Here is a 21,988-nt window from a genome sequence, read left to right on the forward strand (position 1 = left end):
CTGCAAGCAACTAATAATTTTTTCAGTACTATCATGAATACTTTTATTATAAGTTGCAATGCTATTGCCAAACAACCCCAACAACGACATTACTGTGCATTCATCCACAGTTTTGTTACCATAGAATGGAGTCCTAAGGGGTGAATAACAAATATCTTGTAAGCCAATCGTTTTACCATCTACTTCTACAGTAATCTACAAATATAGAGGCTGATCTAATTCAAGTTTATTTGTAATACGCTTGATATGGAACAAGATCATGCAGCATACCAGAGGTCTTGCATATGCTGACCTTTACCATGTTGCACAATGAATTTTCGTACATTTTCAATTTGTTTTTGTAAAGTGAATACTTCGACCAGAAAAGTACTGTCATAAGCCGGTCCAAGAATGATGTTTCCCCCATAGTTTGACTCAAAGTAAAACTAGAAATCATGAAACAGAATATTGAAAGTTATCACACCTAAAAGAAACTTACTGAACTCATTCCCACAGTTTTAATAAAAACCTGATTCGTTCTATAAAATGGGGTGAAGTACGTATCATAGAAATCTTTTTCGGTTCTGCTTCGACTCGTTGGAGATGCCCATAGTTCAATGGGATCAGTGGTTATTTTAATAAAAGCAAATCCATATGTTGCACCTGCTGCTAGGACCATACTCACTATAAGGACTATGAAGGGATAGGAAGCCATGCCTAAAATAAAATAATGATTTATTAGTAAAGTAAATGGTCTATTACATTTGGCATCAGAAGTACGATATCCAAGAATACTGAATTTCCTTAAAACTATCATATCTATTACAGGTAGGTTAATTTTTAATTACAAAGTAAACATTTATATCTATACAACTTTAGATTTTCTAAATTCTTCGGTTAAAATATCGGCCTGTTTTTGTTTGTAATAATAATTTGCAAGAGCTATTCTATACTTCTTCTTCTATATTTGCATTTATCTCGTCATTCCTACAAATGGTGGTTTCAGTACAACTGGTGGTATAAAATATCGTTTTTTTTTGCTGTTTCATGCACTATTTGCTTATCTGCTACAATTATTTATTCATATTTTAAGATGATATTGAAGGGAGTTGGCTGTCATAATCCGGACGGCAAGCTATGGCATTTATTGCATCTAGTGTGATAATATTGCATATTACTTTTTAGTTTCATCTCTTTCAAGCCCTTTATTGATCTTATCATAGTTTTTTATAATGCTTGCACCATCCAGTGTTTCTTTTCTTTCTAGTAGTGAAATATGAAGGATGGAGTTCGGTTCTCTTCTCCTAGACTACTTTAAATCAATTCGCGACCACTCCCAAGGAAAACCTGGAAGAAGAAGCTATCAACATATTAAGAGTAATAATGAACTGCGCTCCTATGAAGTCGATTTACAGCAACTATAGTAGGTCCAATTACAATTTGGGAAACAACAATCTGATTAGCTAGTTATTTGCTTTATTAACAGAGATCCAGATGCACTGCACCACTGCACATGCCCTGAAAATGGAGTAACTCAAAGATGACTCCGACTGCGTCCGTCATATCATTTCTGAATAGAAAACGTTAAACACCCTTCCGCTATGTAAATTGTAATGAAGATGAGACGACAATACCTCAAGCTTTTGGCAAAGTCTATGAACCAGGAAAGTTTCCACTGTATGAAGCACACATTTGATTAAATCAGTCATAATCCCTAACAATATTTTAGCAGTGAGTACTGGTGGCATAAATTACGACAAGGTTATATTAGAATTGGACGTTGTAAATATTCAACAATTTAAGAGAAATGATCAAGTTGGTAAGTTATATGAAGCCAATACCATACTAGCTAATTCAGAGGTTCTCGTCAACGATCCAAGTGGAGGAACAGATGCAGAAGCTGTTTTAATTGAGCTATTGAAGGATGGCGTGTTTTTGTTTGTAATCCTTGATTTTGGATAGTAGCAATTTATGCTTTTGCTGTAAGTATCTATTTCGAGGTTGATATTTCGATAGACCCTTTTGCAAGAGCTACTGTTTGCATCTATCTCCTCAGTCTTAAAAATGGTGATTTTCGTTCAACGCGTGATGTAAAATATCGCTTGCTATTTCATGAACAGTTTGTTTCATGCACCTATGTTCTTATCCTATTATTTATTGATATTTCAAGGTGATACTAGGTATATCACCTTTATATTTGAAGAAAGGTTTGTTAAATAATGCACAAAAAGATATATTTAGGATATTATTTGCTTGATTATTATTAGTAGTATTAAGGTATATTTAAATATTAAAGGCATAAGCAAAGATTAATATTAAACGAGTAGGATCTTAGTGTGTCTAAGTTCGCGAGTTCTTGAGTGCGTCGCGCCGCCGAACACTCTAGCCGGTACAGTAGTGCGTTACAGTTACAGTACAGGGATTACGCGAGTTTAGTGAAGTTGTTGTGTGAAAATGGCAACTGCAAAAGAAGGCTCTGCAGGACACATTGTCGAGTTTGACGGGAGCAATTTCCAGCTGTGGAAATTTAGCGTGTCCATAGTTTTGAAGGCTGAAGGCTTAGATGAAGGCGTTCAAGGAACATCTGGTGAACCAGAAGATAAAACGACTGGGAATGGAAACACTGGGACAAGAAAAATTCAAAAGCACAAGTAGTTTTTCTTTCTTCCATTATGCCTGATCAATTGCAATAATATTTAGTTAATTGTAAAACTGCTGCGGAAATGTGGTCAAAATTAATTAATATACATGAGCAGAAGACGGAAGCTTCAAAAGAATTAATTTGGAACGGTTGGTAACAACGGTTGGTTGGCAACGTTTCTATGAATATCGCATGCCTGTTAATGCAAAAATATCTACTCATATTGCAAATATTGAAACGAATGTTAAGCATTTATCAGATATGGGCGAAAGTGTAAGCCAAAGTGCGATTAGTTCGAAAGTAATTAGTAGCTTGCCAGCAAAATACAATGCTTTTCGTACTGCTTGGGATTCTGTGACACCGTCTATGCAAACTTTTAACAATCTAGTAGCACGGCTACTCAAAGAGGAGACTCAAATGACCTTAAGTGAAGATGAGACTACGAGTTTGGCACTGAAAGCTGAAGCTCTTCAAATGGAACTTGCCAATTATACAAGTAAAAAAAAGAGTACTACAAGCAGAGACGAAAGTATTGTCCATCTAAAAAAAAGAACCAAGTGCAATTTTTGTTATGAGAAAGGACACTTGGCGCGTGAATGCAAAAAGCGACTAGCCAAAGAAAAAGAATGGTCACCTCCCCGATAGAGAATCTGCTTACATATGTGATATTTCAGTATTTTATTCATCTAGTACAGAACAAGATCAATTTAACTGGATATGTGATTCTGGTGCAAGCATGCCTATGACCAACCAGAAAAAGTGGTTTTCTAAAATCGAGCCAATTAGTAAGCCAATTGCTGTAAAAGTGGCAGATCACAGAGTAATTCAGGCAACTGGGATAGGAACCATAGAAATTCAGGCTCTTGTGAATAATGTCTGGCAAGATCGCACAATAAACAATGTTTTGTTTATTCCTGAGCTGCAAAGAAGTTTATTTTCAGTGGGAGCAATGACTGATAGAAATTTTACACATTTTGCATACAAAGACAAATGCGAATTTCGTGATAAAAATGGTAGAGTTTCATGCATGGGGACACGAAAGAACAACTTATGGAAAATGAGTTTCTGTATGAAGCAAACCAACCGAGATGAATGTAATCTTGCTACGAGTAATTCACTTCAAATGTGGCATGAACGTTTTGGACACGTCAACCTGCAAGTAATAAAAGATTTAAAGAAAAATGCAAATCTTCCTTGTACAAATGAAAAAGATTTTTTGTGTGAGGCATGCCAGTTTGGCAAACAACCAAGAAAACCATTCCATTCAACACTGAGACCAAAAGCTGAAAAACCTGGGGATATGATTCACTCTGACGTGTGTGGACCTATGAACATTGAGTTTAAGAAGTGATCATAAAAAAGGAATATTTAAGCAATGAATTCAAAGCATTTTTAGAAGAGAAGGGAATACTTCATGCAAAATCCGCCCCATACTCACCTCAGCAAAATGGCACTTCTGAGCGAGAAGTGCGGTCACTGGTGGAATGTGCCCGCTCTATGCCTTTTAACAAAAATGTTCCAAGAGAGTTGTGCACAGAAGCTATAAATACAGCAACCTATGTATTAAACAGAGTTTTAAGTGGAGGAAATTCTGAAAGTGCTTATGAAAAATGGTTTAAAAGAGAACAGGCCCTCAAACATATGCAAATTTTTGGATCTGTAGCCTATGTGCGCCTATTCCGTCTCAGTTTAGGAAAAAGTGGGATCCAAAAAGTGAAAAACAATTGTTATTGAACCACGCTGCTTACGTAATCGTGAAACCTTAAGACGCCCAGATTACTTCGGACCTGCAGTTTATTATTCAGTAGTTGAACCTGAAACATATGTAACGCTTAATAGTCCAGGACTATTAGACGAAAAGAAGATCAATCTGCTGAAAAAATTCCAATTGGCTAAATTTTTTACCAGAACTTCTTTTCGACATTATAAATCATCCCTTAAAAGTCCCCATGAATCCAAGTGGAGCTTTTTTTTATGGGGGGTCAAAAAAAACACTTTTTTACAAATATCGTCGAAACTATCAATCCTATGATAAAATAAGTTATTGCCTTTTTTGTTCAGTATGAAATTCTCCAGAAAAAAGGTCTTATGCATTTTTTTCGTGGAGACCTTCGATTTGCAGAAAATTGCGGTCAAAGTGTCGTAGCTGTCAAAAATCATAAAATTCGAGTCAAAACGTGTTTTGAAATCGTTTTCTCGTTGAATATTTATGGTAGGGGCTCTATAGGTATTCCCCCTTGTGACCTAGAGCACAGCTGGCCCTTTTTTTCTATGGTCGTATGTGCGTCACTGTATACCTGGCTGTGAGACATTTGACCAGTCTTCAGGCCAGTATTCTGTTATTCTCAGTTGTAGACAGATGTGTAGAATAATTTCCCACAGTTTTTTCGTGATATTATTCACATAGTTATCGAGAAATGGCCGAAAATTGCATAATTTGCGACAAATCGCTGTCAGACGGAGCGACTGTTTGTGTTCGACAAAAATTGTTTATTTTGTGGATTGGAGTGTCCTGAAGAACATGAAAGACGAGTTCCTATGAGTCGTCGGCGAAAAATCAAGCAGGTCTCCACATCGACATTTAAGACAGTGCTTGCTACAGCTCAAAAGCGTAATGATTCTCTTGGTAGGCTAATTGAGAATAGTATTATTTATGAAGAAGATTTAGTAGCAGTAAATGCGAAATATCATAGTGAGTGCTACGTCTCTTTCGCGCGACCTTTATCATTTCAAAAGCATGGAAGACCCCAAGATACGAGGATCTCTTCAGCAATGGAAGAAATTTTTCATTACATCGAAAATAATAATGACTGTCAATTGATGTTGCCGTGAAATCAAAACTCGTTAAAAAGTACAGTAAAAAAATCGCCATTACCACGAAGAGTCGAAGTTCGACTATAATTTGCTTCTCCGATGTTGGTCATGATACCTTGAACAAAACCTGGTATGAAAATCGAAAATACGATAAAAAAGAAGAACGTTTTAGAATTTTAAAAGCCGCTGCAGCAATCATTCGCGAAGATATTCAATCACAACTATTAATAGCGATTACTATCTTCCTACAAATCAAATGTTCGACAATATTAATGAAGAAATTCCTGAAAGTTTGCAATATTTATTGGAACAAATTATCATTAAAAATAAAGAAGAAAAGCTGGAGCCACTGAAATTAAAGTGTACCGCTTTGAGTCATTGCATTATGTTAGCAGTGCGGCCACGATCCTTCATATCGCGTTTACAAATTAGCTTATCAGTTTTTCTACATAGAAGATTCGGGTCTAGGCGTATTCTTGACATATTATCAAGTTGGAATTATCATCATCATATAAAGATACACCTCTCTCTGAATTTGCTGCTATTCACCATCCTGAACATATTCATATTACCACCTGAAACTGAAACATTTATTCAATTCGCTGCTGATAATGCTGATATCAAGGTTTATACAATCGATGGTCATAATACCATTCACATAATAAGATACGATAAAACTTTCAATGCTACCACCGATATCGAGTGCAGCTCAATCACATTTATGTCGTGTTTATTATCAAGTCCAGAAATGACTTGGTAAGACTTTGAATCTATTGGATTGGGGATGGACCATGGTTGATAATTATTTACAGCCAATACAAACATTATTGCCACCTGCTCCTGATGTGTTTAATTATACGAAAGGTTGTGGAGCTAATTGCGGATGTAGGAAACTTGGACTACACTGCTCTCCGATTTGCGGCTACTGCCATGGCCAATCCTGTTTAAACATAAAATCGGACAATGAAGAGTCCAAAAATATTGAATTTGATGAAAATTTAGATCCAATGATTTTTTTGTGCTTAACACTTGAAGTTGGGGAAGACTTGGAAGGTGCCGCATCATTTTACACTGATGACTAAATAAAAAATCCTATTTACTTCATATTTTCGTTATAGCTTCGTGGATTAGGCCTATTGGGGAGACCGCATGAAAAAAAAAGCGTCTGATACTTTACCTCTATAGTGACGTGGAAAAAAATACAATATTTTACAATTTTTTCAATGTCCAACATTAATGTAAAATTTCTATAAAAAAATTACCTCTACATAAAAAATGCATAAGACCTTTTTTGTGGAGAATTTCATACTGAACAAAAAAGGTAATAGCTCATTTTATCGTAGGATTGATATTTTCGATGTTATTTGTAAAAAAGTGTTTTTTGTGACCTTTGACCCCCCATCAAAAAAAAGCTCCGCTTGGATTCATGGGGATTTTTGAGGGATGATTTGTAATGTCAAAAAGAAGCTCTGGTAAAAAATTCAGCCAGTTAGGATTTTTTCAGCAGAGAAAATCTAATCGTCCTGGACTATAAGTAAACTACTCTATAAGGTACAGTGTTGTCCTTTACTTCTTGATACTCGGCAAACTTAAATTGGATAATTAAGTTTAATTTGCTAAAGCAATCCATTGCAGTCATTTGGTGGAGTTTATTACTCTCTCCTTAAAAGAACTCCAACCAAACCTAAATCCAGCGTAACGCTTACTCTAACCAAACTTTAATTTATCTACATTAGTTTTGCTACTTACCATAACCCCAAGCTTTGAAAAACTTAAACAGATAATCCTGTAATCGTGTTTGAGCGTTTCTCCATTTTTGAAAATGATGTATACCTAAAATTCAAAATTGTACACTCTACTTGGTAAATATTTCAATAACATTAGTCATACCTGTAAATTTAAATTTTGATAGTCTTGCGCCTACAATAAATCCAATGAAAATTGCTATAATAAATGAGATCAGCCCAATAGATACGTAGAAAGCAAATATGTTTAAAACTCCAAAAATTAAGTGATCTACACCGAGTTGTGCATAAGTATTTAAAGGACAATTTACCGGACAATCGGAGCAAGTACACGCCGAGGAGTTCTCCTAAATTAACAATTATTATTATTAATCATCTGAAACACTAAATTGCAAATACTTACATAAGCCTCCTCACAAGCCAACACGTCGAAGTTAAGCGGACTACTTTCAGATTCTTCATTATCCACTATATAGTGTATGAGAAATGGTGCAAAAGGATTTTGGTCGGGATCTGACATGTATTGGAACCATCTGAAATTCATATAAGCTGCTTATTAAGTTAATTATTAAGAAAGAGTAAGTTTACCTGGTGGGTGAGCACCAAATGGAACCATAATTACCACAAGCGCTTTGCATCACTGGTTCTCCGGTACTTGGAAGAGAAACGTCCTTACAGGATTGATAGATTCCGCTGAGGGTCTTGTTGTCTATTAGTAAGGAGACTGTATCTGCGTATACTGGAAATAATTGAAGACGAAGCATATGATTAAGCCGGCAAATAGGTGGCATCAAAAAAACTAAAGCATATATTTTTTTCTATCTGTTCCTCGACCAATCAGTTTGAGGTGATTGCTGTAATATTAATCAAAATACTTAAAATCAATGCAATATTCACTGAAAAGACTTCTCGATATTCTTATTCAATATTCTCTACTTCTAAGACTAGAGATCTAACATCTCCAGTCAGCAATGACTGGAAACCTCCAAAAGATTCTTTTTTCAATTTAATCAGACTGTGCCAGGCACTTGGTATACTACACTTAGGTTTCACAGTGCTAGCGTTCAAGTGACTTGAGAGTCAAGAGTCATGACTAAAGGATATTCTTATCTATATCATTTCAATGACTAGTCGACTACAAGATTCATAAAAAAATAAGTCATCTTGCTTTATGTTGAAAATAACGAGTGACAAGAGCAACAAAGCCAGTACAGGCATGAATGAATTTTGTGATTATCATAGATAATAGCACGCAAACTTCCCTTATAAACCACTTAAAAATGAAAAATTTAAGAGTTTTGATCTAAAAAATCCACTCAGAACTGAGAGAGATATTGTAGATGTTTGGTCTACGAAAATGTCATTATGATTCAGTATTTCCGGTAATATGCATGCAAAATAGTTAATGACTTAGGTATCTAAATAATTAAAACTTTCATGTTTATACCAATATGGTTTTCTCAAGACCCAAGAGAAATTCGCCCCTCTTTAAAAGGGCGAATTCTCTAAAGAGGAACAGTTGGAAAATATAGATATCTTACATCTTAAGTGCTAACAGGGCGGTGTCATCTGCAATACAATCTGTCAAGTCATAATGAAATTTCTGAACAATTGCTTGAAGATCAATTACTAAACCAAGAGAAAGGTCAACTGGAAGATAATGAAAATATTACTACCAATAAATGGCAAATAACAATCGACGTAGTAAAAAAAAAACCCTCCTCTAAGCAAAAAATCAAAATTCATATGAGTTAGAGTTTAAATCTGATATGGAAACGACAAAAAAGCCTTTCAGATGAAGTATTGTAAGCGAGGTCTTCTAATTATTCAATAATTCCTTGGTACGTTTATATAACTATCCAAAGGACGTCTATGTGATCAAGTTGAGATGATCTCATTTATGGCCCGTCCTGTTCCAAAAGCACTTTCTTGGAACGGTCTATAGACTTTATGGATTGTAACGGGACGTCCCTAGGAGTTAATCTATGACCCATTTTTATGTCACAAGTTGACTGGGATGTACTCTAGATCATGTAATTATCACAATACTACACACCAACTACTGCTGGAGGGAACTAAGATCAGAGAACCAGCTAAGTAAGAAAATATCAATACAACTTGAGCCCAATTTGATGATGGATGAGTTAGTAAAAGAAGATGATTCAAATGAGAAATAAAACTTTTCGTTTTCATATCAGAGGTTAGGGATATTCACAGATTATTATCCAGATTTTAAAACAGCGCAGAGAAATGTAACATGACCCTTTTAACAATCACCTGGAATATCGGAGAGCCTGAGATATAAACTAGAAATAAATGAGTATCAGTTTTAAATTAGAGTCAAACACAATCACCAGTGGTGCGAACTTCCCTGAGGAAATCAACAATGATATTTAAGAAAGAAGGACATGAACAGAGAATAAATTGATAATATATTAAGGCTGCATAAGACCAATAATAATAAATACTCTTGAAAGCAGAGCAAAAATGACAATAGAAATGAGAACTCTTAGATCGTAGATCTGAGGTCTATTGCAGCTTATTCGTTTTGAGACCAAGGAAAATACGAACATATAAGTCGTCCAAGATATCATAACATGGAGCAAACATTGCAGACCATTGAAGACATTGAAACCAGCACTGCAAACCTCCAAGCGAAAATTAAAGCACAATGATGATATATGTGAAATATGAACATCAGTACAGAGAATAAATTGAAAATATATAAAATTTGCATAGGACCAATAATGATGAATATAGCTGCAACATTTTAGTTGCTGTCGTTATTTCAGTCATCAATTCTTAAGACCTTTTTAGTTCTTAAGAACAACGAAAATGAGAACTCTTAAAGCTATAAGAGCTTATTCGCTTAGGGACCAAGAAAGGCATGAATAAATAAGTCGTCCAAGATATCGTAAGATGGAGCAGAGACTGGAGAAACCACAGGGTGTAAAAGGTGTAAGGGTTGAAAAGTCTAAAGTATCAAGACTACTTGGGATAGCTCCAACACTAGATGTATTAAGAAAATGTTGTCGTAAACTAAGAAGAACAGGGAGCAAAAAAGGTGATTAAACATTAAAAAAAAAGAATAACTTACCAGTTCCATTTGTAGAGTTTTTGGTGGTATAATCCGAAGTCATATAATACTGATACGGAGAGCATGAAAATAAGCAAAATAATTTCTGCATATTCTTTATACAGGTGGGACACCGGGCAAATGGAACGCCATTTTGAAATCCATCTATTGTGGCGGCTATTTGGTCTGCGTCACAGCAAAGTTCAGGATCTAACAAAAAAAATTAGTTATAAAACTTTGCTTTAATATCGTTCGCAAGAGTTAATTACGGTCCTGGTATATCTTAATCCAAAAGAAATTAGTTGCTTTATAACGCGAGGAGTAGAAGGAGTTATGAATATGCGCAGCTCCGTATCGAGCGCAATGGAGACAGGACCGAAGTAAGATTTGGTTATTAGTTTAGAATTTTCTTAAATTTAGCATAAAACTAATGAATTACGTGCTATAGTTTACACTCTCCTAAAACCTAAGATGGTATTTTAGTTACTTACTCTCAGAGTTTTCATAGAAATGCGGACAGTACTGCCTTAACAAAGTATTTGCTTCATAGTCCTTCGTGTTATTCAGATCTAAAGCTACTGGTGCTGTACCGTTAGGCTGAATGCAATTTTGTCCATGACCTTTCGAGTCGTAATTACAAATGTGTAATAAACTGCAATTTGGCTGCAGAGAAAATGCAGACGTGGTAAATAGGGAGAGCAATAATAGTCGTAGGCTTGTCATACCTGAAAACCCACAAAATAATTATTTAAACCACTTTGGTTGTTGATCTTATTATATTTTTAAATTTCAAGGTCGTACAATTACAAGCAAATTACTTCTTATTGAAATAATTCAAAATTATCTTATTTAGAACTCAGTTTATTTATATTTAGTTCTTAAATTAAACGATTTTTAAATATTTAAGATAAGATGCTTAAGGACTGTATGTAGACTGGTTTTTGTCCCAACCTATTTAAAGATAACATCTGAATTGAATTTGATTTATAAGTGATGTGCTTATAGACATTTTTTGATATTTTCGCATGTCAACAATTTACTGATTTTAAATTGAAATTAACTGGATTTTTTGTTGAGTATTTATGAAAAAAATATATTTTAAATTCAACATGAAAATGGAATATTTTACACCAAGAAGAAAACCATAAATCATCTTTCCATACAATATTTATTCATTAAATAAAGAAACAGGAAACGTAAAAATTTTAATCAAAACATATATTTTTGTTAAATTATTAATTGTTTAATATACCAGATAGCCCAAACTCCAAATATTCTAAAAATCCTTATTTCGACGTTATTTAAAATTGTAGAGCAAAGTAATTGTGGCATTTTCCGACCTACCTGATGGGATTTTAAATACGACGTCTCGTCTTTGGACCACCATCATCAGTCCTTCTTATTTTTGCTTCAGCGAGGTATCACATTAACATTATTTTAAGGGTAAAAATAAATTTTTGTGTAAAACTCTCTTTCTCATAGAGGTATCACGCAAAGTACATGAAATAATTGATGGATATGTGATATTGTTGACAACGTAATTAAAAGGACTATTGAAATGTAGTTTAATATAGTATACAAACCTGATGAAAAAAATTATGATGGATGCTAAAAAGCGAAACATATAACAAAAAAAAGTAAGCTATCTTATTATTTAAGAAAAAATCAGATATAAATGTTGATACGTTCCTATTGTTTAAGTATCTTTGCATTTTATATTTAACCCATTTTAACTGTGGTCTTTTAACATCTTTTGATATTTATATAAATATATATTTTGGGCTTATATGAGTTACAATTTTAAAACCCAAATTTTAATTAGATTTAGATAGTTGTTGTACATACAGTTGATACAGCAGCCTTGGTTAAATAATAGTATCTGTTATGGCCAAATTAATTAAAAATTTTCGAAATGAAATACATGAAGCCTTTGAAGCGTTAATATTTTTAATATGGAATATCCAAATCAAACTAAAAATTTGAAAGTCTTCCACCGTAATAAATCAGCCAACACTATGACCAAATTTGTATATTTCTTATTAGCTTAAATCTTGATATGATTATCTTAATAGAAACATTTAAACATGATAATTGAACCGGTGTAAGCAGAAAGGGCACAAGTCAATATTTTGACAAATTGCCATTATACCTAAAATGTGTTCTCCTATGGTAGACGCAATGGATTATGCATAAGGGACACAAGTCCGCATTCCCGATGTCTTAAAAATGTCGGGTAATAATGTTAGCGTTATGCATAAAACGCACACGTCAGTGACATGTGCCGTTTATGCGAAATGTTAGTGTTTCAAATGGTGGGGTCAACATGTGTTTGTCGTGCGTTTTACGTCATCAGCAAAAATTTGACTTCAGTTAATCTGTTGGTTGCTTCGGGGATAGTTGCACGTGGTTTTAGTTTCATTTGACATGGATGACAATTCTGAATTAACACCTAATAAAAGACAAAAAGCAGAGCCTTCTAAGTATGCTCGCAACATACAAAAAAAGGCAAGATTGAAAGGAAAGTCTTATAAAAACAGTAAAGGAAGAGACGTTTGTGAGAAAAAAATTAATAATAGAGTCCTTTGCAGGTAGGTTCTTTTATAGTATTTTTGGCACATCGGGTAATTTCATTATTTAGTTGTAAAATGAAATGCTCTGAAAAGTTCTCTGATGCAGATAAATTGGCGATTTTTCAACGATTTTATACTTTAAGCTCTAAAAACGAACAAGACATTTTTCTACAGGGTCTTAAGGATATGATGGAAGTAAAGCAGCGGCGTCCTCGACCAGGTGACAAAAATAAACCCAAATCAAAAAGTTTCAAGTACTACTCATTTAAAGGAAGTTCCAAAGTAGAGATTTGTGTAAAAGCATTTTTGAATTTATATGCTATCACGTACAAATGCATCAGGAGAATTAACACCTTATCCTCACAAGGCAAGTCACCAAATGACTTACGCGGAAAAATGACAAGTGCTAATACTTTCTCCAACAAAAATCAGCCGCTATTCAGGACGTGAAAAACATTATTTGAATACAATATTTGAAAATAAAAGACCAAAATTTGAATGACACTGCCAAGCGTACTGCCGTCGCAGAATTGACAAACGAAGGGCTAAAAAATTTTATTCAAAAATAACCAAAGATATTGAAGACAAGGAAAATAAAGACCAAGTTCTGTCATTGGCCTTCGATCTTATACAAAATATCCAGTTACCCACTACGCCTGTGGGTGAGGTATTTTACTACCAGCAGCTTACTGTATCCGTATTTTGTATTCACAATCTTAAGACAAATAAATCCAGGATGTACGTTTACCACGAGGGACAGGCAAAGAAAACAGCTGACGAAATTTGTACGTTTGTTCTCGAATATCTTAATGAATTCAAGGAAAATCAATCGGAGCTTTATCTTTACAGTAATAACTGCTGGGGTCAAAACAAGACTCATACTATGGTCAGGATGCTTTTGGCTCTTACAGATTCTGGTAAATTTAGCATGATTTGGCACTTTTTCCCAGTTAGGGGGCACTCATTTCTCCCGTGTGACAGGGACTTCGCGTTGGTGAAAAAAAAATTACGTAAACATGATAGAATATGCACCATTCACGAGATCTCCATGATTATTATTACCAGTACAAAAAATAATACAAAATTTTCAGTCAAAGAGGTTGCAACAAGTGACGTATTAGATTTCAAAAACTGGTAGGGAAAATTTTATAAAAAAACCTGTGTCTCTGAAGAAACAAAACATTTTCCTCGTAACGAAAAGGTCAACTTTTAAATAAGCACCTTTTCATGTTTTAAATACACATCCCAACAAAAAGGCACTGTTCAAGCCTATCCTTTTACTGACGGTTTGGTGTCACATACATTTAATTTATCACAACCTGGAATGGCCTGCCCAACTTTGCCAACGAGCCTTGCGCATCCCTTAGGAAAAGTTCCTATTAAGGCCAACAAAATGGAGCATATAAGGAAATGCTTTTGTTGCAGAAGATCACAAACCATATTTTGATGCTATTCTTCAGTGGCCTACAATCAATAATCAATAAGTGATCCGAAGATTAGTTTTTCCAAAACATTGTACTTTTCTATTAAAATTAGCTGTTTATTTTTGACTTGTACTTTACATAACTAGAGCTGTATTAAAAGAAATAAACATTTTTCAAATTTACTAAATCATAATAAAAGGGCACATGTCAATTCTTTCAAAGTCTTCTGGGGGAGCTAAAATCAATTTTTAAATTTAAAATATAAGTAGACAAATCGTGCTATTCAAACTACAAATCAATTATAACAATAAATGTTAATAATTTTACTTAATTTGATGAAAAAACAGTTTTTATCGATTTCCCAAAAATGTGTTTTTTTGACAGGTGCCCTTTCTGCTTACATCGATTCAATTTTAAAAACACGCACAATTAAAGAACTAAAGTATGTTATAAAATCATGGCGATTTTAATAAAAATTATGTGGTTGTAGTTTATAATCGTTCTGATCTGCAATTTAATTATAATATTATATAAATTGGCATCCTAAAAGTTTTGAAAATCCTCGTGTTCTTTGAAAACCACCAAATCCTTATAACAGGGATATAGAAATCTCCTCAAATTCACAAAGAATGTAAATGTTCTAATGTAATCTTTCCTATACCCTAAACCACTCATCATGCTGACAGTCGTCTACTGAATACCATATCAGTCACTTCATACCCAGGGACATTGACAGATGTGTCTATAAAAAAGCAAAGCTGCTCTCAGAATACCCAATGAGACATTGTCCAGTTTGAAGTTTCATTGTCTAAGTTTCCAGTACTCTGGTTGAAAAAACTACCCTTTTAACTTAATTTTTTTTCTGAAATAGATTATTCGAGTTAAATCAGGCTTCTGACCTCTGTTGAGCTCTTGACCTAAATTCTTTAGAGGATCTCCAAGAGTTTGCACTGACAAGTGTCATCAGCAAAAAACGTAAAGTCAGCATTAGGATCAGCTATTTTAATAGCATTTTCTCTTTTTTGGTTTCAAAATTTTCTCACACTGATTATGAAAGTTAAAGAGTTATTTTTGGTGTTGTTGGTTTAGGTGTTGCAGGTCGTCAAAAATTCATAATTTATTTATATACGAAGATTTTTATTAGATAAGATTTTTTTACTTCAGTAGTCTAATTTTTTGCCGACCTGTAAACATTATTATAAAGTCACAATATTGAAATGATCTTAACAGCCACCAATATACAACTGCTTTCCGGCATTCGAGAATCATCTCGTCCGTCACTTAGACCTAAAGGTGCGCGAAAGATAAAGCGAGTGGTGTAGGTAATAATTGTATTATAAATGTGTAATAAATCAGTTGACTATTTTTGCGTATCGAGTATTTCAGTTAAATGAATGACTTGTAATTTAAATTAAGTTGACAATTACTTCCGATTTTACCGAAATTGATAAAATTATTAGTTACGAATATGAGATACTGCCTAGATACTGGATGCTGAATTATACATATATTCTAAGCTATCAACAATTGCATAAGCCTCGGTAGTAAAAATAGAGGTGCACTGATATTTTCAGTTGTGTTTACCCTAATGGCTGTATAATTTTACTCTTTATAATTTTTGTAAAATGTATAGATGCAGTTTCTGGAGAACTGTCCTTTATTGAGTATTAAGATGCAATAAAGTCTCAATTTACCATTAAAAAAACAATAAACAGTATAACTTCCATATCAAGCCTTGAAAGTTTTTTTTTCAAAATGTCTTTATGTACTTTTTGAGTGTACTTTCATATGGAAAAATTAATTTATATACTTTTTCCAAAAATAAGCAAATAAAAGGCAAAAAGGAAAATTTTTGAACATCTTCTTAAATTTTAAAAAATTCTTTAATTATGAATAAAGTGGAAAATATATTTGTTTATATTTAAAAAAATATATAATAATTTAATTGTTTTTAAGATAAACACAATCTGTAACTTTTAGCACATTCCAGAATAGTAGGGTTAATATGTTACAGTAAAGTTTTGGTAAGAATATATCCATCATATGTGACATATCACTGACTTCGGAACATTCTGGGAATATTATTGTCTTATTTGTAAAATCTGCTCAAAATATTACATATAATAATTTATCCCGTGTTTTAAGACAGTTAATAAAATATAATAAACTAACAAATAAATTAAAATTTTTACAAAATCAATTTTAATTGTAAAATTTACAAATAAAATTATATACTATAGTACCTTACCGGATAAAACGATGCCTTATTTATTGTTCTGTAAACAAAAATTCATATAATTCCACACTCTTTTTAATACAAAATATTCCCACTTTCATTCATTTAACTAACAAATAATTACATTGTTCGTAATAATTCAACAACAGACACCTGTTTAATAATTATCTATAGAAAATGCAGGTGTACAGAACTTATAATTCCTAATAATATAATGTTAAAAACATTATCTCTAACGATAAACATTGACACTTAAAGATAATCTGGGTTTAATGAACAAGTGTTTAATTGACAAAAAATACAGGTTAATTCAAAAAATGTATGTATTTATTTACTGACATTCAAAGAGCCAATGGGTTAGATCAACATATTACAGAATACGGAATTTTTACTACATTTATCTTGTGTAAGAATTATCTCATATTGCCACGACCACAGATTTTACCAAGTTTGATAAAAGTGGTATAATTACTCCAACTAAAGTTGGTATTTAAAAAGTTGTAACTGAAATGGCTTTATGGTAAGTTGCTTATTGGTGTTTGTATATAAATTACATTTTTTGGCCTTACCATTTTTGTTTATTGGTTTCTTTAAGGGAAGAAAATGTGTCATTGCACTTATCTGATTTAACGTCTCTAGAGCTATTTTAGGACGATGGTCAGCAATTTTATTTTCCTTGAAAAATAAAGCTGCTTTTTTGGATTTTTGGATGCATCTCTGTAAACCCTGACAGCTACTAGGTGCTGGTACAGGAACCCTCTAACTACATTACTATTATATTCCGGATTTTCTGAGTAAATAGGTATTAATACTTACGAGCAGAAAAACGCAACTAAATATCATTAATATAGTAAATATTACCTTTTATTTCAAGTCTCTATAGTTTAGTTTCTGGTTAAAGCATCAGGTAATTCTAGAATAATAAGTCATAATTCAGTGATGAGTTTACCTTGATTCCGAGGACCTGCAAAAGCATTGGACGAAAAAATAAGCCTTCTGCAAGTATGAGATTTACTATTTAGCGAAGATATGCTGCATGAAGTTATGCTATAAAATTAAGAGCTTTTCTGTCGTTGTTTTACCTGACAAAAAAAATTAGATTGGAGATTGCCTAAATAAGAACCGCGAAAATTATTCTTTTTTTAAAAGGACTCACTATTCTAATAAATGATGAACATGTGCTTAAAATATTGACAAAAAATCTAATCACACCTGATCAAGAGCCTTAGATTATTAAGATAACTGAAAAGTCACAAGATCACAAGATCCCGAACATAAAACTTGTTTATGTTTCTCCAAATTGAAACTGAAGAAATTTTTTGTTAATAACCTAAATGATAAATAATCAGTTTATAACCTTATTATAAATATAAGTATTTTATTAGTGTAAACCCTGTATATCAAAATATCCTTTAAACTATTTTTTCTAAAATTCAATAATTCTAGCATGGCTGCACCATAATTTCATTGTTGATATCTGGCATCGCGAAAATGGGATACTGTAGTGTACAGGGTATCCCAAATTCGGGGGTGACCATTGGGATCTCGGAAACCGTAAGGGTTACAGGGTCGGTTAAATGGAGGCAAAGTTGCGCAATTTGGAGCTTAATAAAATGACGTTTAAAAAGATTTAAAATTCTGGATACTTCCAGAGATTACTTCTATATCGACTTTATTTAAAGAGATATCGGAAAACTAAAAACAGTTTTTAATTGCCAATTTTTATGTCCTATAACAGGATGCAAAAAAATATTAATCCGATGTTTCGTTTTTTTTTCGATCATCATCAACTTTATTTTTTCTAATTGGCGCGATAATGGATTTTCTCTTTTTTACGTATATTTAATTGCCTTTAAAATGAGGTATCACACTTGCATGTCCGATTACTCTTTCTAGTACTTCCTATAGAAACTCCATGAGTGCAAGAGAGAAAGATTTATCAATTGAATTTCCAAATAAATTGATTTTATATAAACTGAAGCTGATGGTGGAAACTATATTTCAGAAACTACAACCGCAATAAAAACATATTTTTAAGAGTTGTCAGAATAGACAAAATATAATAAAACACACATACATAAATCTAAAACATTTATATATTTAACACCATTTATCTTCTGAAAAACATATAAAAGGATTAATATTAATTATACCTAACAAACATCTGATTTTCTAAAAAAAGGAGATGAAGCAACTTCATTATATTTTAAGTGCCTTATACAATATCAGTAAGGACTTAAATACCATATATTATTAGGAAATAATTAACAATTAATAATTACTCATGTTAAAAAAATTATAATTAGGCATCAATAAGCAATTGCCGAGTCGTTTCGTTGAAAGGGAAGGTCCCATTAAAAACATAAAAATTAATATCACATTTATGGAATTAAACTAACTTTACACTAATTAAACATCGAATATCTATATTACGTTCATCATATTTCTTATATCAAAAATATTTCATCAATAAATTGCATTGCAAATATACATTTAATTAAAACTTAATTTGTTTTTTTTTTTTGGTATTTTTCTTTTACTTGGAAGAGCTAAATACAATGTGTTATAATATGCAACATCAACAAATAAGTTTTATACATCAAGGCCCTGTTCCGATACGGGGAACATGCTTACAAGATATTTTTTTAAATGGATTTTTTGTTTGGTACATTCATCGTTTTGTGACGTATACGATACATACTAACTATGCCATTTATTTAGAAAAAAATTGAGTCTATTAAAAAACTCTCCTAGCCCTTGGGTACTGAAGTCTTAATCTTAATAATGAAAGGGGGTTGAGTGATACCTTGTTTTAAAGGTTATTAATGAAAATATGATAAAGAGTTATTCTCTTGCCTCACTCCCTTATATTACTTTGCAACTTTTATCTCATTTTCTCATTGAACCCTTCGTTAGTCTTCTTATATTGATGATTAAATTGTTTTGCTTATGCGATATTACACATGCTTAGAAACTCTCATATTTGTGTTCATATTGGCATAGACTTCTGTTCGATTTAAGCGTTTATTGGGTTTTTTCGCTACTCAGTCTTGTTAGTTTTTAGTATACAAAACGATGAACGTTCCTAATGTAAATATTTAATTAGGCACATGAATTATACAAACTAAATAAAGAATGCGGTGTCTTCTATCCAGTCCTCGATGACCGGACCAAAAGAGTCGTTAAAAAATAGATCGATCTGTTTGAACATGTGCAGTTTGGCCTTCTGTTTAAAGTCGTAGGATTCGTCCGGATATGCCTGGAAATTTTCAGTAAAAGTTAATCGTTAAGAATAGAAAGTGATTCGGATAATCAATAGAAGAAATTCATTTATTCCGGTAATATTTTATTATTTTCCTTTGACTGTATTACTAATTAGATGTTTTTTTTATCACGTACTAAAAAAATCTATCCCACTTTGATTGTAATTCTCTCTAATCTAAGTTTGAATTCGTATAATCCGCGCCAAAACGCCGCCCGTACCACCATACGGAGCGTGACGTCACTTGTTAGTTAACCTATATTCATTCCGCAAGCATCAAGCGTGAACGCTTGGTAATCGTGGCGTTTTTATGACAATTCACGTCTTTTATTTCAATAAATATTCAAATTATTTCCTATTTAAACTTTGCGATGGATACGCAATCAAAAAAAAAAAAAATTTTAAGTATAACTGGTCCATCTATAAGGACTGAAATATCTAAGGATTCAAAAAGAAGAAAGTTATAGTTTTACATAGCTCGCCGACAACCGAAGGTGTGTTTTAACACAGATAATGTTTTTATATGTGAGGATCGTATTGATGTAAGTCATGAAAAATATGTTGGGAAAAGACGATTATTAGAAAATTTGAAATACAATGAGTCATGTGATATAGGGTATTCTAGTTAAATGAAGAAAGGTTACATCCGCTTTCCAAAAAATACCAAACCTGTCATCATATTTTGGTTGTATTTCATGAAGATATTCATTCTAGTTTGTGAGATTTTGGGCCTTCGTTAAAACCGAATGGTCACTGTGAAATAAGACCTTCTCTTTGAAATAACAACCTAAAAATTACATTATTTTCAAAATGTTCAATTAATTTTTTAGATTTTTTTTATGATATTAAAATATCACCCTGACAAAATATCACAAGCGTATCTGTCTTAACTAGAGCCTCTGAGACTCCGTTGAATCTTCCGCCCTTGGACCTTTTGATACAATTCAAGGCCATGAGGCGTGACGTCACTTGTTAGTTAATACTTTTATATTATTTTTATCAATGAATACAACATTTTTAAAATACAAAGTCCGAAATCTTAAAAACTACTAGGGATATTCTCATAAAAAAAAATTATGCTATTAACGGGAATATTCTGTATTAATCCTGTTTAAGGTTCAAAACAATCCGAGAAATAACTTAAGAAATATGGACTATTTCATGTAGTGGTGTCTAAGAACGAAGACTGACCTTCAAAGTGACTATTCATATTAAAAGTCCAAATTCTTAAAAACTACTGGGAATATTCTCGTGAAATAACAAGTATTATCTTCACAATAATATTCTATATAAATCTCATTCGAGGTTCAAACAAATCCAAGGTGTGAGGTGTAAAAGGACCACCCATTTTAAAGTCCCAAACCTCAAAAACTCCTTAGAAATATTCTTGTAATATAAAAAGTAGGATGTTCAAAGGAATATTCTATATGAATCTCGTTTGAGGTTTAAACTAATCCAATGAAAAATTTTATAAATATGGAGCATTTTATGTAGTGGTGTCTAAGGAAGAATAATTTAGTAACAAATGCCTTTTTGCTTGAACAGACTTTAACGGGACAAGCGTATTTTGATTTTCTTCAATTTGAATTAGTTCCAGCATTACTAGCTTTATTTCCAAATCCATTGGACCCAGACTATCCTGACGAAGAACTAATTTTCCAGCATGATGGCGCTCCTCCGCACTATGCTGCCACTGTGCGAACATTTTTGGATGAAACCTTTCTCAATCGGTGGATAGAACGGAGAGGACTTATCGAATGGCCTGCTAGGTCGCCTGACCTAACACCAATGGACTTTTTTTTGTGGGGATACCTCAAGTCGAAGGTATTTGTTAATAGGCCAAATAATCTAGACGACTTGAAAGAGAGAATTCGCAGAGAAGTGCGCGCAATAACTCCGGAAATGATTGAAACGAGACTTTATTGATCGCCTTGGATATTGTCAAGCCGTCAATGGCAACCATTTTGAACATTTAACTTAATTTTTGTTCTTTTTTTATTTGTTATATGAATCGTCTTTTTTGCGACTTTAGGTATAGGACATGATGCATGAAACATACGTAGAATTCCACGCGAAATTCAAAGATGAAATAAAAAAGGTGCTTTCATTTGAAAAAAATGAAGTTGATGGTGAATTTCAATATGTAGAGGAAATCAGACTTGCATTTACGATTTTAAATCATCAGCAAATAGAAGATATTTTAACTTCAGGAGACGAACAAGTTCGTTTATAAATAAAAAA

The 21,988-nt window shown here is 32.9% G+C and overlaps 2 protein-coding genes across 8 annotated transcripts in view; both read right to left on the minus strand.

Annotated features, from left to right (window-relative positions):
- LOC126744780 (NPC intracellular cholesterol transporter 1 homolog 1b-like) overlaps positions 1–16,665 on the minus strand; it is a 38,549-nt gene extending 21,884 nt beyond the window's left edge. Inside the window, exons 1-10 of the mRNA XM_050452329.1 lie at positions 16,498–16,665; positions 10,747–10,980; positions 10,277–10,465; positions 7,768–7,918; positions 7,583–7,712; positions 7,325–7,526; positions 7,184–7,267; positions 479–696; positions 324–425; positions 2–195 (exon numbers count right to left, since the gene is read on the minus strand). Of these exons, the coding sequence (XP_050308286.1) occupies positions 2–195; positions 324–425; positions 479–696; positions 7,184–7,267; positions 7,325–7,526; positions 7,583–7,712; positions 7,768–7,918; positions 10,277–10,465; positions 10,747–10,978 (1,502 nt within the window). The 5' untranslated portion in view covers positions 10,979–10,980; positions 16,498–16,665. The remainder of the gene's footprint in view (position 1; positions 196–323; positions 426–478; positions 697–7,183; positions 7,268–7,324; positions 7,527–7,582; positions 7,713–7,767; positions 7,919–10,276; positions 10,466–10,746; positions 10,981–16,497) is intronic.
- A 1,898-nt stretch (positions 16,666–18,563) lies between these two features.
- The window catches only part of LOC126744786 (inactive dipeptidyl peptidase 10), an 86,754-nt gene continuing 83,329 nt past the window's right edge, over positions 18,564–21,988 (minus strand). For all 7 annotated transcript variants that reach the window (XM_050452340.1, XM_050452339.1, XM_050452341.1 and 4 more), the window contains one exon: positions 18,564–19,744. In XM_050452340.1, the coding sequence (XP_050308297.1) occupies positions 19,610–19,744 (135 nt within the window). In that variant the 3' untranslated portion in view covers positions 18,564–19,609. The remainder of the gene's footprint in view (positions 19,745–21,988) is intronic.

The sequence above is a fragment of the Anthonomus grandis genome, chromosome 14 (assembly GCF_022605725.1).
Source record: "Anthonomus grandis grandis chromosome 14, icAntGran1.3, whole genome shotgun sequence".
Classification (NCBI taxonomy): domain Eukaryota; kingdom Metazoa; phylum Arthropoda; class Insecta; order Coleoptera; family Curculionidae; genus Anthonomus; species Anthonomus grandis.